Here is a 17,269-nt window from a genome sequence, read left to right as displayed (position 1 = left end):
AGGTCCTACAGAGAATGGTCAGGATTGGTTTTTCATATGCTGCTGATGGCCACTGAGCTGAGTCTCTCTCTTAGACAGATATTCTCTGGCAATGACTGTATTTGGTACTGAATTCTCTGGGTGAACTAGAAACCATTTGATAGTTGTTTTGAGACTACTTATGAATCCCTTTATTGTGCCTTCTATCAGTAGACTCTATTATGTTATATAGAGTTTTAGAATTACTGATTTTGTTATTTGATCCCATTTTTAAACGATAATAGTTACGCTTTATAATAGTTAACCAGGTACTGCCCTAAGCACATTACATGTAAACTCATTTAATCCTCACAACCAACATATTAGATAAGAAAACTGCTGAAACTCATTTTATAGATAAATAAAATGAGGTGCAGAGAAGTTAAGTAAATGGGCCGAGGTCACATGACTAGTAAGGAGTATAGTTAGATTTTAAACAAATGAGATCAAGCCTATAGAGTACTTTCGTAGCACCACCACATGTTTGATGCTCAAGAAATACTAATTCCTTTTCTCTGTTCTCAGCGAAAATTGTCTGGTTAGCTCATTTAGAGAGCAAAATAATGTCTTTTAATTGTTTAGCAGCCAGTTCTGTGGAGTCATACAAACTTGAAATCAAAACCTGGCACTTAGTACTTATAGGAAATGTGAACTTGGATAAGTAAATGCTTTTTAAAGTTTCGCTATCAGAAAAATGGAGACATAATAGAATCGTCATAGAATTAATGATAGCATAATTTGACATTTCATATAAATTGCTTAGCATAATTTCTTCCACATAAGTACTAGGATGTTAATTGCTCTTATTTTATAATTAATAATAATTACTGCTATTATATCCTTTCTGTCAGCATTACTCAACATACTGCAGTAAAAGTAAGGTCATTGTTCATACAGGTTAGTTTGCCTTATTTTTTTTCATAGAGACAAATGCAAGTTGATTGCTAAATATTTAGATAGAGTGGTTCACGGGGCTACCAAGCAAGAGGGCCTTAGATATACATTACCTATAATTTAATAACACTATACAGTCTATGGGGCACTATTACTTATAGCAGTCTAACAAAATTGGAAGTATCGTCATTCTTCAGATGACTCTCTGAGACCCAGAAAGGTCAAGTGGCATTGCCAACAACCCAGAGGTGCACATGTGTTCTATCTGGGACTCAAATCCAGGCCTTCTGATACCTAATTCAGTTGTTTGGCACCTGACTCCATCATGAGAATGTAAACCTTTTTTTTTTATAGTTTATTGTGTATTTTCACCATCCTTTACAGCATTCTTATGAGGCGAATATCAGCCCTAATTGACCCCATTGCCACCACTAGAAAAACAAACCAGATCACATTCCTTGGAGACAGTGAGTCAGTAGTAATCTGTATGCTTGACAGGTGGTACCATTCAATGTCTCCACATGCTCTGAAAATTCTGAGGGTATCGTGTTCTTATGTATATTTCAGAACCTGACAGTCATTGGAAAAGCTGAGCCTCACATAGAGTTGGACTTCTGGATAGGAATGTAACCCAAAAACTACTTTGCTGAATAATTTAATTTATATATATTACATCAGTATGTATTAAATGTGTATTGTGTTTACATACATATGTAGATTATTATAACTTTATTAAGTGACTACTAATTGCTCAGATAAGAACATATGCTCTTATAATTTGATTACAATAAATTGTAAATAAGGTTATCACTATTTTCCTTCCTAATTATTCTTATGTTATTTATGTTAATTATAATATGCCTGAAGACTGATACTTAAGAAACATTTTAAGCTTCCCCACAAATTGTATTTTTACAGAAGATCCTTATGCTAAATTTTTAGGTCAAATATATAATTTTTAAAAATTTTCACACAGTTTACAAGTGCCATACATAAATAGGAATTAAAAAATACAGTGGAGTCTCACTAAGGAGCATCATTGTTGAAATCAATGCCCAGAGATCTGGAGAGTGAATTCCGCTGTACAGTTAAGATTCTTTTCATTCTTCAATGGTCAGCCTTCTTCAGTGAGAATAGAACCTGTTTCCTTGTCATGAAGGTTCGTCTGTAGCAAATCCAGTTACTTAGGGTTAACCTGGTAGAGGGAGAAGCTCTAACTAATGAAAATTTTCTAGGTCTCTTGTTTCTAACAGAGACAACAGTGAGGAGTTCAAGAGTTCCACCTGCACAGAGCACATTTCCCTAGTGAACTTTGTATCTTCTCCAGATAACAAGGTGGTTTCCTTGGTTCTGAGACTTAGTGTTTTTATTTGTAGATACTTTCTTTCCTCTACCTCATCTGCTGGCTGCCCTGCTGTAGAAAAGCTTCCTACTTGAGAGGTTATGCCTCAAATCCATTTCACCATATATATGTTGGTTCTGAGCATGCTGTACATGTTGCTATTTTTACTTATACCTTCTTTGTTCATGATTACTGCCTTCCCAGTGGTCCTTGAGATGGTTGGGAGGCTATTTAAGTGGTTTGGAAATATTCTGAAACATTTAGGAAACTTCATATTGACTTCTGTGGAAAACTCAAACAAGAACTCAATAAAACTGGAAACATTTTATTTTATGTTTACATTTTAGAATTCAGAGCAAGTTGCAGATACAGACAGAAGTCCTTTTCAAGAGTCAGGAATATGTCGGTCTGTAGTAAGCACCATTTGATGTTAACTATGGAGCTCTGATAAAATGACTACCATCAGTGACCTAAGCTATCCTGTATTTGATTTTATAATGTAATAGTTGCCTGTTTGTTGTGAAAAAAAGAAAAACAGAAAAATATCAGAGTTTATTATCAGGGTGAGCTAAGAAAGAAAATGAAAGATGAAGGATTTTCCAAATCATTTTTCTAGAATACTAATTTTTACACCTTGTAATCTATTCTTTGGGGGTTTTGCAAATGAGTTATGCCAGCACTTGACTTTTAATGGTGCTTTATTGGTCTGTTCCTATTGCCATCACCTATATTTTATGTATATGAAATTGGAATTAAAACTTTATAATACACATTGAAGTAATTAGAAACCCTCTAAATACTATGAATCAGTGTGTTAAATATTTAGGAAATGTATACAGATTTAAAAATTATGAAGAATCTCAGACTACTTCCCCTAAAAAATTAATTAAAACCTTTTGTTACATTGGAAATACAGAACATTTTCATGTCTAGTTCAGCAAAAAAAAAAAGAATTACTGAGTGCCAAATGTCAAAGTTACCAGGGACAGTACTTGTCAGAAAGCATCTGAATTTGTTCAACGTCCCTGTTAAGTTTAGGATTTTTGTTTTTAATATGACACTGTTCTAACTTACCAAACTCTTGTTTTCTATAAACAGCTTCAATTTCTCAGGGTTCTTGTTAAAAATTTGGCAGTGGAAACTGAACGTGAAGCCCCAAAGAGTGTCTGGTTACTACGTTTTAAAAAAGTATCAATATTGACCGATGAAATTATTTACCTTTTCACTGTTAGTGTCACATTGTTTATTCAGGTCAAAGTAAAATCTCAGCATCTCTTAAGCTAGAGCTCTTTGATTCCATGCTTGCCTGGTAGACTTTTTGGATTTGATGGTGAGACATAATATGTTTCAGTTACTTCATTCCAAAGTCATGAGGTCTTTTGGCATGTAGATTTTATCATCTAATATATTGACAGGTTCTCTATTACCTCATCCTCCTTTCCAAGCTCTGAGTCATTAGAAATCTGATGAGCATGCCATCAGTCATCTTGCCTTAACTCACTGATATGAAAACATTCAACTGCATGGTGTTGATCTGCTTTATACTAGGCACAGTGTTCAGTCTTGCGGACGCAAAAATAAAATATGATGCTTGCCTTCATGGAGTTCACAGAATAGCAGAGGAAGCCACAGGGAAACAGATAATTAAGATGGAATGGGTTTAGTGGTATATCTGAAATATGCCTGTAGTCTTATATAAAAGCACAGTGGAAGAAACAATTTATTCTGCTTAACTGGGGAGGCTGGCAAAGACTTTTATGAAGTTTCAGCATTCAGCAGGTGCAATTTAAAGGCTGGCAGAAATTTTCCAGTCAGTGTAAGGGAAAATAGCATCCCAGGCAAAAGAAAAGTCATAGTGACATAAAAAAATTTGTGATGTGGCTTAGAAGCTTGATATATTCTAGTGTGATTAGAGCTGTTGTGTTTAGCCTTTTTTAACAGCGACAGCAAAAACATGAACTGCATTAAGAAATGCACTTTATATCACAATTCACTGAGTATATGTGCTAATATACTTCTATTACTACATGTGATGTAATCTGGTATTTTCTATTGTATTCTATTCTAATCTATTTCATTAAAACAATTGCTGGTTATAACCCATGAAATTGATTGTATAATTAACCAGTATGTCAGAACCCATAGTGTGAATAAATATTGGGCTAGAGCTTAGTGTGTGTATGCAAATGGAAGACGTGGGCAAATTAGTGAAAAATGGGGCAATGAAATTAGTGAAAAAGACTAACTAGTGAAATTAGTGAAAATTTCACTAATTAGCAAATTAGTGAAAAATACCAGCTGGGCCAGAATAATGGGGAGTTTTGTGCTGCACCAAGGAGTCTTTTTGGTTAATGGTAATCATATATGTCAGACAGTTTTCTAGGCAGCTCACATACATACTTTTTGTTTAGTCTTTACAACAACCCTGTGAGTTAGGGGCTATTATTTTCACACTCTTCTTACTGAAGAGTAAACTGAGCCACAGAGAGGGTAATCTAATTTGCCTAGGATTAGACAGCTAGTATGTAACAAAGCAGGGATTGAACCCAGGCAGTTGGGCTCTAAAACACATGTTCCTAATCATGATACTATTCTCATGTGGCCAGTTGAGTCTTGAATCTGTATTTCAAGAGGGTAGTTTATGGGCATTGTGAATGTCTGGAATCAGAGAGACCAGCTACCAGTCTATAATTCATCAATATCTGCAGTAGAATGTTCAGGATAAATTTTGTTTTACCATCAGGGGATCCAATCATTTCTGTGTACCTGCCAGCCATACAAAACTTGGTAAATGGAAAATCAGCCCAGCAGGAGGACACGAGAGTAGGCAACCTCAGGCCTGTGTAAGATCACAGAGGTCTTTGACTCTAAACTCCCACTGATTACCCTCCAGCACATTACAAACCTCTGGAGTCCTGGTCTTTTCCATGGAGTTCACAGAGGAGCCTCTTTGTTAACCCTCCAGTTTCTTTCCAGCACTGTCTTTCTCATTTTCTGCTTTGATTCAGCAGCTTCTGCTATTGTAATGCTTTTCTTTTAAGTCAGTATAGTTCTCCAGTCTACCACATCTTTACTTTTTAAATTTACTTCTGTTCTTCCCTTTGGGTATGAGAGGCTTATCTCCCTATCTGTGAATTCTGCTGTTACCAAGTTCCTCAAGGAAGGGAGGCACAGGAGGGAATGAGCCCATTCTCCTGTGTGGTGTATTTGCCAGTTCTTACGCACCAGCACCAGTTCAGAGCAAGTATCACAGTGAAGACCCAGGTGCCTCCATTCTCTTCTGCCTCACGATGTTTTCCACCCTGAAGAATGGAAAGTGTCCTTTGTTTCCTTTCCTGAGCTGAGAATACTGATTTTTATGCTTTATGTTTAAGGATTAGCAAACTAGGCCAAATCTGGCCCACTGTCTGCTTTTGTATGGCCCACAAACTACAAGTGGTTTTAAATTTTTAAATGGCTTTTGAAAAATTAAAAGAAGGGTAATATTTTGTGATAAGTGAATATTATGTGAAGTTCAGATTTTAGTGCCCATAAAGTTTTATTAGAACACAGCATTGCCCATTTGTGTTTTCTATGGCACTCTCACTTTACAACAGCAGAGTTGGATAGTTGTGTCGGAGACCATGTGGCCCACAAAGCATAAAATATTTATTATCTTGTCCCTTGCAGAAAGCAGTTTGTAATTCTTGGTCTAAGGCCTGAAACATATTTCCATTTTTTACCTCTGCAGTCTCTTAGGTCTTCATTCAAACAGGACCTTCTGGAGAAAACCATAATTTGAAAAGTTACATACACCCCAATGTTCATTGCAGCACTGTTTACTATAGCCAAGACATGCAAGCAACCTAAATGTCCATCAACAGATGAATGGATAAAGATGTGGTACATATATACAATGGAATATTACTCATCCATAAAAAAGAATGAGATAATGCCATTTGTAGCAACTGGATGGACCTAGAGATTATCATACTAAGTGAAGTAAATCAGATGGAGAAAGACAAATACCATATGATATCACTTACATATGGAATCTATAAAAAGTGATACAAATGAACTCATTTACAAAACAGAAATAGACCCACAGACCTAGAAAACAAACTTATGGTAACCAAAGGGGAAAGAGTGGGGAGGGATAACTTAGGAGTTTGGGATTAACATTTATACACTACTATGTATAAAATAGATAACCAACAAGGACCTACTGTATAGTACAGGGAACTATAGTCAATATTTTGTAATAACCTATATGGGAAAATAATCTGAAAAAGAATATATATATATATATAAACTGAAACACTGTGCTGTACATCTGAAACTAACACAGCATTGTAAATCAACTATACTTCAATAAAAAAACAAAAACCAAAAAAACAGGACCTTCTCTGATATCACAGAGTTAACATGAGTTTGATGATTTGGCTTCCTATGTTGGAAAACCACAGAATTTATAAAAAGATAAACTTGTGTGTGACCTTTAGCAGAGTAGTGACTAAAAGTCATATTTGTAACACAAACACCAGAATTTTTATTTGAAGTATATTTATCTTTATGGAATTTTTTTACCTTTGAAGCCAAATATACTCAGTTTATGGCTAATGTTTGGCACACAAGCTATTTACAAGAAGAAGATGAAGAGTCCTTTTTACCTCTGAAGGAGAATGTATGTAAATACCTAAGAGAAGGCCAAGTCAAAACTACTTATAATTACATGCTTTTGTTTAGGTTTGAAGTCACAACTTGAACTGTTAAATAGGGTGGACAGCCTTCCTCCCAACAGTGTTTTTTAAGTAAAAATGTGGGAAACTTCATCATAGATTTAACCTTCTTTTGTCCATGTGCATGGTTCCTACACTATACAAAAGCAGTCAATTAAAAATGGAAAAAAAATGGGGGTAGGATTTTGTAGATGACTCATTTAACCAAAATTATTAAAATTTGTGGATATGTTTGTATAGACTCAGCACTAGATAACAAGAAGCATGTTTTGCAACTGGACAAATATATTAAAGTAAGGTCTGCCATTTTTATTCACAGCGGTAATCAACTCCCTCTGACTTTATGAATAGATTTTGCTTAATACAGCTTCCTACTGTTCTGCCTTTAGAGTAGATTTTGCATCTTTTTCTTCTGTAGACAGTCGGTAATAAAATGAAGCCAAACCGAATGCTCTCCAGAGACCATGCAGCCCATGTTTGCATTGAGAGCCTGGTGATTTACTGGCTCTGAGTTGGAGAGATGACCTCTACAATTACTGTAGAAACCCAGTGAGAAGTGAAGTAAGCTCACTGTAGAAAGATTTTAAGCATTGAAAAAACTTGCCTTATTTGGTAAATGTTTTTAACTGGTCCCAGCTGGTAATGCTGGTGAGCTCATTGTGAGATGTACTGTCTCTTTAAGCCAGATTCTTGTATTTTTTATCCACTAGAATTAGAGTGTTAAATGGTATTTGTTTAGTTTTTCTTGATGTGCTGTGGACTAAATCAAATCTGAAAGAACAGTATTCCACTTTGAAAATTAAAACCCAAATACATTGACACTTTATAAATTTTCTACATGTATTTTCTGGTCTACTATGTTGTTTACCTTACTTAGGCTTTGGGGAATTTGGGGTTTAATGTTTACCTTGAAGAACAAGACTTCTTTGGGAAGCAAATTTGTGTTTACTTTTTGGCTTTACTATGCTTTACTGTGTACACTTGTGTAAGTTTACTCTGCACATTAGAATTTTAGGATGGAATCTGTTAATTGCATTTCCTTTAGTTACTCCATAGGACTTCATGTTTAGAAAACAAAGCCTGCAGCTTTGTGTGGCTTTTCCTTAAAATTCCTGCCTCGGGATTGGTTGTATCCTGAATTTGGCTTTTCAGAGTCAGTTGTTTTAGAGGAAAAAGCACAGGATTTTGAGTCAGGTAAACCTTGGTTTGACTCCTGGCTCTGCCAGGAGTATGTGAACTTGATGACTTTAGGACAGTTCCTAAACATTCATGATAATAAAAAGCAATGCCTGTTCTTCCCAGGATTTGTGAGCATTAATGTGTGTGAAGGTGCCTAGTACAAAATTGATGCTGAATAAATGTCAATTTCCATTCATTCAGTTCCAAGCAATGGACTAATTCCAGCTTTTCCTTGGCCTCATTTTAAACTGTCTCCTTTTAGATTGTATTTATATAATCTGGCTTATCCTCTCTGCCCCATCGTCAATGTTCTATTTTGTAGCAGGAGAGAAAGGGTTCTCCATATTCTTGTCATTCAAACCGCTGCCCAGCAGCATAAACTAAGACATTAATAGAAATCCACAACCTTTGGTCCCAATCCAGACTTGTTGAATTAATAGCTTCACTGTAACAAGATCTCTAGTTGAGAGGACTTCCCTGGTGGCACAGTGGTTAAGAATCCTCATGCCAATGCAGGGGACATGGGTTCGAGCCCTGGTCTGGGAAGATCCCACATGCTGCAGATCAACTAAGCCCATGTGCCACAGCTGCTGAGCCTGCATGCCACAGCTACTGAAGCCCGCACGCCTAGAGCCCGTGCTCTGCAACAAGAGAAGCCACCGCAGTGAGAAGCCCGCGCACTGCAACGAAGAGTAGCCCCCGCTCGCCACAACTAGAGAAAGCCCACGCGCAGCAACGAAGACCCAACACAGCCAATAAATAAGTAAATAAATAAATAAATAAATAAATAAAACAACTCTGAAGAGGTCCTCTCTGTGTTGGGGATTATCCCTGGGTTTTGCAGTACTTAATTGACTTCGGAGAGATGACCCAAGAGAGAGCTATGAAAGAATTATTTCTCTCTGCTTCTGTGCTTAACTGTCACTCAGTTCTGCACATATGTGAACTTCTTTGCTTATGCTACTATCATCTTTGGCTGGATTGTAATTGTAAACTCCTTCAGAGAAGAGTTGTTTTTTTGTTGTTTGCTTTTTTTTGGTTTTTTTGAAGATAGTAAGTGCTCACCAGTGTCTTTGTGGGTTTTTTCTTCCTGGGGCAGAAGATTGCAGACTTTGGTATCATCATTGCTTTTGGTCTGATTCCCATCTTCTACCCTCAGACCCCCAATTTATCAATACATCCTCTACTTTGTCACATTCCTATCAGACTGAGCTGATGACGTTTGGTTGGTTTTGATTTCTCTCCTCCTTCCCTGGCTGTACCCTGGAGCTTTTCCCTCCCTGCTTTTCTTTACTGTTGATAATCACCTCTTCCTCCTCTCTTCTAGCTTACTTCGGGTCTCCTTCCACTTTTACCATTTCCTCTCTGTCCTCATTATGGCTTACAGGTGAGAAAATCATCTGGCAAAAAAGGATAAAAATCTAAAACAAAAATCTTTTAGGTTTAAGTTACAAGATCGCCTCTTAGCCTGGAGTCTGTGGGCTTTAGTAGTCATTGAACCCTTGTCCTGCTCAGCACACAGCCTCGGAGCTGAGCTGTAATTTATCCTCCTACATGCCCACCTTCATATCTCAAGTGAGAGCCTGGAAGACAGATTATTTATTCAGTTTGATACCTCCAGAGCCTGGCACAGAGCAACACAGTATAAATGTTGGTATTGATATATTATGTCTGTTGGCTCATTAATGGCAAAATTCTGAAGACTAATGGGCTGGATGTTGAATTTGGGAAACCATGTAAAGAAGATTGTTAATAAAAATACTTAGTAAGAGCAGAGCAAGGGACAGGCTTAGTCACTGGGGTCTACAGGAAGGAAGGTAGGACTCCCTGTGGGTGTTTGTGGGGTGCCTGAATAGCCCTAGAGGTGAGTGTGGTTCTCCAATTGCAGTATATTTTTAGAATGTAATATCCAGGGTAGTTTATCATGTCTGTACAATACTGAACATTCTGATACTAGTAATTTAACATTTATGACAACAATTTGTGCATGGTTTTCATCCTTAAAATTTATTGTATGAGTTATACTACTTTAGGCATAATTAGAATGAGAACTTAGTGGCTATTTCCACTCCTGCACTCTCCTTTTCATTTTATTCACTTTGTACTATTTAGTCACACCATTATGTGTGGTCTTTCCACTATATCCTCATTATAGGATATAATGTGTAATTAGTTGTTTAGTCCCTTGATCATAACGTAAAACCTACCAACCTGGGATTGGTATCAGTTGGTTTTCTCTAGTTACTGTAAATTGCTCAAGTTATTGTTTCAGCAAAATTTATAACAACCATAGTAATTAAAACTTGTTTTAAAAGCAGTAAGGTTTTTGTTGGGGGTAGTAGTGGTTTAAAATATGCCACATATGTCCTTTTACTCTAAATATCCCCATATCCAATCCAAGGCTTTGGTGTGGGCTTCTTTCTCTCTGTTGTATTTATTTTTAGGAGGCTAACATTTCAAAGCTAGAAATTCATCTTCATAAAAAATCCTATAAGCCTAATGAACTCAAAAGACATTGAAAGTAATCATTTAGTATTAGCTAGCTAAGTGGTACAAAAATGTTAAATAGAAGCCAAAATGGAATCACTTGATGATGAAGCCACAAAAATGAAAATGAAAGTTATTGGTGAAACAAAACAGATTTAAAGCATTTTGCTTGCTATTTAATTCAGATTCTGTCCCCCTGTCCTACTTCTCTCAATTTTTTTTTTTCCATTGACTTTAGTGAATTTTATTGTTCATATTTCAGAGTATCTCCAAATCCTTTCTGGGCACTTACCTCCAGAGAACTAATAATCAGATAAAGCAATTTCTGGATTCAGGAGAAATGTGGAGTTTTCTTATGGTACAAAGGGAGCTGAATTCTGCTGCAAGGCCCCACCCCAGAAAGAATTCACTGCTAAAAAGCAGTGAATTTTAAAAATGCCAGAGTAGACTGAGAGACTGGGTGGTCATATGACAGTGAAAAATAGGAAATTTTTGGATTGTGTGTCATTTGGGTGTCATCACAGATTCAAACGCAGCCAGTTCTCCCTGGCCACGAGCCTGAGTGTCGGTGTTACTTTACCTCAGAGTACTTTTCTTTCCTCACTGAGTATGTGGCACATACAACAGTTGCCAGATTAGATCTGGCAGCACCCAAAGATGGCCTGGTTTGGTCATAGAAAGATGAGGCAGAATTTATTAGGTAGTGGAGTTGGGATGTGGATTCTGATCGACTCAAACACTCGGGTTCTTTGGCTGCTCCCTGTCATATAAGCTTAAGAAAAGTAAACAGCAGCTATTTTCCTTATGCCTGACAGGGCTTTGAGGCAAATTAAGTTAAACAATTCAGAGATTGGGCCTCACTGTCTCTTTTGGTGCCAGAAAGTTTAGGGAGCTAAGTATATTGGTTATGTTATCCCAAGTTGATTCCCTATAGAATCTTACAGAATCTTTCATGTCAACAGTTTCCTTAGGTTATTTATATATCACTTGCCATGTTGCCTTAAAACTTGTGCAAAGCAAGAGTAAAATTCCATTTCTCATCGAATCAGTTTAAATCAATCCCATTGTTTTCACTGGAATATCAAATGCTTTTGTCCTACCTTCCACTTACAAAAAAAACCCTTTGTTTTTGAGCCTGAGTATATTTAAATTCAAAATTGGCTCTGTAAACTCCAATTCATAAAGAGTTGTTTTCTTTTTTTTTTCCCAAAACTACATTTCTGTTAACTTCTTTAACACATTTTGTTGTTGACTTATCATATATAAGTACTTGGGTCAATTTTAATAAATAGAGTTAAAAGCGCATTGTCTAAAACGGTAATTGTCAACTTCAGATTGGATTTCTATGATTTTGTTGCCCATGAATAAATGCAACTGCAAGAATTGATAACATATTTTTAAATTGGATAAGATGACTGGAACCAAAATGAAATTATAAATGTATATAGACATATTTCAAATTACCAAATATAAATCCTTTTCAAATTTCTACAAAAAGAACTAATTAAGTATTTTGGGAAAATAAGTGCATTGTTCCTCTCCAATAGCATTGTGATTTTAACAATTCTCAATGGAGTAAGTTTAAAGCCAAGAGGACAAATTGAGCTTTTACTTACCTCTTTTAATTGGTGGCATCTCCTGCATGTTCTCAGATCATTAGAAGTCTGACGTCTACGTTTTTTATTCTAAGACTTTAAAGTTGGGTAACTCTGGGCAATTTAGTATCAAAGAATACATTTCATAACCATCTCTTTGTACTTCGAAAGAATCAAATGAATTTTCTAATGTGAAATGTTTTGTGAAATCTGAAGTATTATTCAACTGTTAGTTATTATTCTTTTCTATTATAATGACCCTATTTCCAGCTTGTCCTTTTTCAAAACAAAATCTTGTGATTTATTTTAATCCAAAAAGCATAGCTATCCTACAGAGAACAGACTTTCTTGAAAAATAGTGAGGGAAAAGATTCCTGCAGGGGCTGACTAATCATCTGTAGGGAATATGGAATAATACATTTCTTTATACAGTTGAACTAAATGACCTCTTAGTTTTCTTCAAACTCTAGGGTTCTCTGATTGCTTAATTTTGTAAATTTTTAGAAAGATGCTTCCTTTTGCTATTCCTTGGTTTAGAAATTATCACAAGACTTCTGGAAGTAACTCTTTATTCCTTCTAATTTTTTAATAATGATGACAAAGAATTTGCTTTTGTATCTGACCTAATTTTACACAGCACAATGAAGCCCACGTCACTGTTTGGGGGTTACGTATTGTTGCAATAATTGATACATTATATTGAAAATTAATCATAGGAAATGGCTATTCATCAGTATATTTTTTTTTACTAGCTGACCCACCTAAAGCCAAATTAACAATAAGATTGTAATTATTTGCGAGATTGCAATAATGGTTTAACTTCTTTGAGAAGAAATAAATTACAGTGGGCAGAACACTCAATTAGGGTTTAGACTTTATGTAGGCTATCCTTGATTTAAAATGAAGGTGATTTCTTTCTGTACTTTGTTAAATTGGGTAGTTTAAAAGAAAAGCACTAATTAGAAATTAGGAGACTTGGATTTTGAGTCATAGCAGCTCCCAAGTAGGGGGTCTTAACATGTAGTCCAACTACCTGTCTGCCACAGCCCTTTACAACCCCTCTACTTAGTAGTTACCCTGTCTTATACTCAGGCCAGTGAGGGAGAAACTCCTCTGAGGCTATCCATTTCAGCTGTTCACAGCTTTGTGCGGAAGTTCTTCCTCATTGAACATTTCATATCTGTTATGGACCCAGTCCTGTGCTGAGTACTGGACACACAATGATGAGTAAGAGATTGTCCTTGCCCTTCAACTGTGCAGTCCAGGCTCTTATGAAGTTCCTCTGGATCTCCATAGCTTCCCTTCTTCAGGCTCACATAAAACTGATGGAGTCTAATTTTATTCTCCATGATGTTCCATCAGATATTTATCCCATCAGAGATCAGATCTGTCTCCTAACCTTCATCCAAACCCCTTGAACCCTTTTGTCTTTGTTTCCTACCTTTTGAAATGAAGAGTTCAGATAATTTCTCTGGGCCTTTCTAGCTCAAAAAGTCCTGCCATTCTTATATGGTAGTTTTAACTCTTTCATTTGAAGCATTTGTCTGACTAACATGTGAGCTGTGTTGCAGTATAATTGTGTGAAGTTAAGTGATGGACACAGAGATCCACCACCCAGATCCCCCTTTAGGCGAGGACTTGCTGACCCTGCGGTTGGAGTACTGTAGTGAGCAGACAGCCCGCAGCTGTCGGCTGCTTCCCAGCTGACTCATCTCTCCTGAATCAGGCCACATTCAGGCAGCCCACATCCAGTGGTTGTTAGGGGCAGGGGTGAAAGAAAAGGTGCAGAAAGCTCACTTCAGGACACTTGGAACAGATGATTCTAGCTCCAGAGTACCACACCTTGTGAGCCTTGGCCCGTGTCACCGCATCACAGTTCACATCTCTCTCTATCCAGGTGTGGTTCTGGAGAACCCCATCTGACAGCAATGTGGTTTACAAAAATGCTCTTTGTAATCCCCTCAAGCCCTGTATTTTATTTAAAAATGCTTTTTCATTTCTTTTTTTTTTTCTTTTTTTAAGCTGTTTTCAGAGCAATAGAACCTTCCTCAGGGTGAAAAGGGTAAAGACAGAGAGACATAGAAGCATTTTAGATAAGAAGGTACATTTCACCATGGGGTTTAATGGCACACCCATCATTTAGAACTTCACTGTCTTTGACTGCCATGAAAAACAGCCTTTCCTTTTTTAATACTTTTCCATAATTTAGCTTGACATGTATCCGCAGGCTGCAACAAACTATTTGTCCATAAATGATTATTTCAATCTTTGTAAAGTGCCCTCAAAATGACAATTTAGACTTATATGTTAGAGAAAAGTGGGATTTTATGAAGTGTTGCATGGAGAAGAGTGGAATAGTTAACCTAAAACAAAGTGGGGAAGGTTGTGAATATGTGTGGGGGACGTGTGCATGTTTTTGTGTAAATGTACATATTATTTTTCCTTCCAGCTCCAACATTTTTTGGTCAGTTATTAAGATATATTTTAAGTGCCTGTGGAAAAAAGTAAATTATCATTAGTTTCATGGCATTTAAAATGATTCTGTTGACCAAAGGAACCAATTTTTTGTTTTATCATAAAAAGGCTTAAAATAATATTCCAGGTAACTTACCTTTTAGAATCATAAAAATAATTGATTCTAATATTCTTTATAGAGGAAGAAGAATTTAGTGGGGTTCTTGAAGAACATGTAACATTGTAGAATAAGCAAGAGCATGTTCTCCCTGATATGAGGAAGGGTGCTGGTAAAATAACAGTGGTGATGGTCACAGTGGTGTTGGTGGTGTAGTTCAAATGTCACCTTATTTTTATAATGTATTAAAATCTGTTGGGTGTGGTGTTTTCACATGTATTTTCTCACCTTTTTTTCCCAATAAGGCTTCTAGCTTCACCACAGCAGAAGCCAGTCTTTTATCCTCTGGGTTCCAAAGCACTTTATCAAAATTTCTATTATGGTATTTACTATAGTAATTTCTACTTTGCATTGTGGAAATATATGTACTGAATTCTCTCCTCGACTTGAAGGTAGATCTTCGAAATAAAGCCATGTCTTAAATAGCACAATGAGAGGACATAGTAAGTGTTCAATGAATACTTAATGAATCACTGAGGTCATTGAATGTGTTGGAAAAAATGAGAAAAGTGAAGATCAAAGAGGTTAAGTGACTTTTCCTATCTTAGCACATTTAATAAGTGGTCTGGTCTACACTGTGGCTTTCTGATTTAATCCACTGCTGTTTTACTATTAACCTATAGATGTTTAAAGATGGGAAACTTTTTTTTTTCTTTTTTCTGGAAGACAAAAGTCAGACTAGTCCTGACAAAGTTTCTACGTTCTTTTCAGTCCTCTCTCACTTCTAGCAGTACACCTTGTTAATTCATCTACGCATGCTGCTTTCCTTATTTCCTTGACTTAATTCTTATCCTTCCTTGTCCATTTTTCCACGTCCTAACCATTCTTTAGAGTTCAATTTCTTGGATCTGGGTCTAGCGGCAGACAACCAAGGCCAGCTTTTAGGACTTTACCATAGTTGGCAGGCTAAAAGCTTGGTGTTTTCTGGCTGTCTTCTTTATCCATTCATGTATTAATGGACACTTAGGGTGCTTCCATATCTTGGCTATTGTAGGTAATGCTGCAGTGAACATTTGTGTGAATATATTTTTTTGAATTAGAGTTTTTGTTTTCTTCAGGTAAATACCCAGATGTAAAATTGCTCAATCATATGGTAGTTCTATTTTTAATTTTTGAGGAACATCTGTACTGTTTTTCATAGGGGCTACACCAATTTACATTACCAACAACAATGCCATAGGCTCCCTTTTCTCCACATTCTCACCAACACTTGTTATTTGTTGTCTTTTTGATGATAACCACCTTAACAGGTGTGAGATGATATCTCATTGAGCTTTTGATTTGTGTTTCCCTGATGATTAGTGATGTTGAGCATCTTTTCATGTGTCTGTTGGCCATCTATATGTCTTCTTTGGAAAAATGTCTATTTAGATTGCCCATTTTAAAGTCAGATTATTTGTTTGTTTGTTTGTCTTTATATACTGAGCTGTATGAGTTCTTTTTATATTTTGGATATTGCCCCTAATCTGATAACATCATTTGCAGATATCTTCTCGCATTCGTTTGGCTGCCTTTTCATTTTTCTTTTTTTTTTTTTTGCGGTACGTGGGCCTCTTGCTGTTGTGGCCTCTCCCGTTGCGGAGCACAGGCTCCGGACAAGCAGGCTAAGCGGCCATGGCTCACGGGCCCACTGCCCCGCGGCATGTGGGATCCTCCCGGACCGGGGCACAAGCCCGTGTCCCCTGCATTGGCAGGCGGACTCTCAACCACTGAGCCACCAGGGAAGCTCCAGCTGCCTTTTCATTTTGCTGATGGTTTTCTTTACTGTGAAAAAGCTACTTAGTTTGATCTAGTCCCATTTCTTTATTTTGCTCTGCCTGAGGAGACAGATTCAAAAAAATATATATATATATATTGGCAAGACCAATGTCAAAGAGTGTACTGCCTATGTTTTCTTCTAGAAGTTTTATGATTTCAGGCCTTATATTTAAGCCTTTAATCCATTTTGAATTTATTTATTATATGGTGTGAGAAATTGGTTCACTTTCATTCTTTTACTTGTATTTGACCAGTTTCCCCAGCACCATTTATTGAAGAGGCTATTTCCCATTGTATATTCTTGCCTCTGATCCTGTGAAAAATGCCATTGGTATTTTGATAGAGTTCACATTGTATCTGTTGCTTGCCTTGGGTAATATGGACACTTTAACAAATTTTTTTTCCAATCCATGCCAACAGAATATATTTCCATTAATTTGTATTGTCTTCAGTTTTGTTCAGCAATTTTTATTGTACAGGTCATTTACTTCCTTGGTTTATTGCTAGGTATTTTATTCCTTTGATGCAATTGCAAATGGGATTGTTTTCGTAATTTCTCTTTCTGATAGTTCATTATTTACGTATAGAAACACAGCAGATTTCTGTATGTTAATTTTGTATCCTGCAACTTTACTAAATTTATTTA

General features: G+C 36.5%; 1 protein-coding gene across 3 annotated transcripts in view; it reads left to right on the top strand.

Annotated features, from left to right (window-relative positions):
* Positions 1–17,269, top strand: part of ARHGAP42 (Rho GTPase activating protein 42) — a 282,644-nt gene that overhangs the window by 161,674 nt on the left and 103,701 nt on the right. Inside the window, exon 1 of one of the 3 annotated variants that reach the window (XM_082845549.1) lies at positions 15,111–15,187. The exons of the other annotated variants lie outside the window; for them this stretch is intronic. Coding sequence (XP_082701675.1) covers positions 15,185–15,187 — 3 coding nt within the window. The 5' untranslated portion in view covers positions 15,111–15,184. Of the gene's footprint in view, positions 1–15,110; positions 15,188–17,269 lie in introns of those variants that run through there. 3 annotated transcript variants of the gene reach the window in all.

Source organism: Leucopleurus acutus (assembly GCF_964270905.1).
Source record: "Leucopleurus acutus genome assembly, chromosome: 8".
In the NCBI taxonomy this organism is placed as follows: Eukaryota; Metazoa; Chordata; class Mammalia; order Artiodactyla; family Delphinidae; genus Leucopleurus; species Leucopleurus acutus.
The sequence above is the reverse complement of the archived record's forward strand: the minus strand, read 5'-3'. Positions and strand labels throughout refer to the sequence as shown.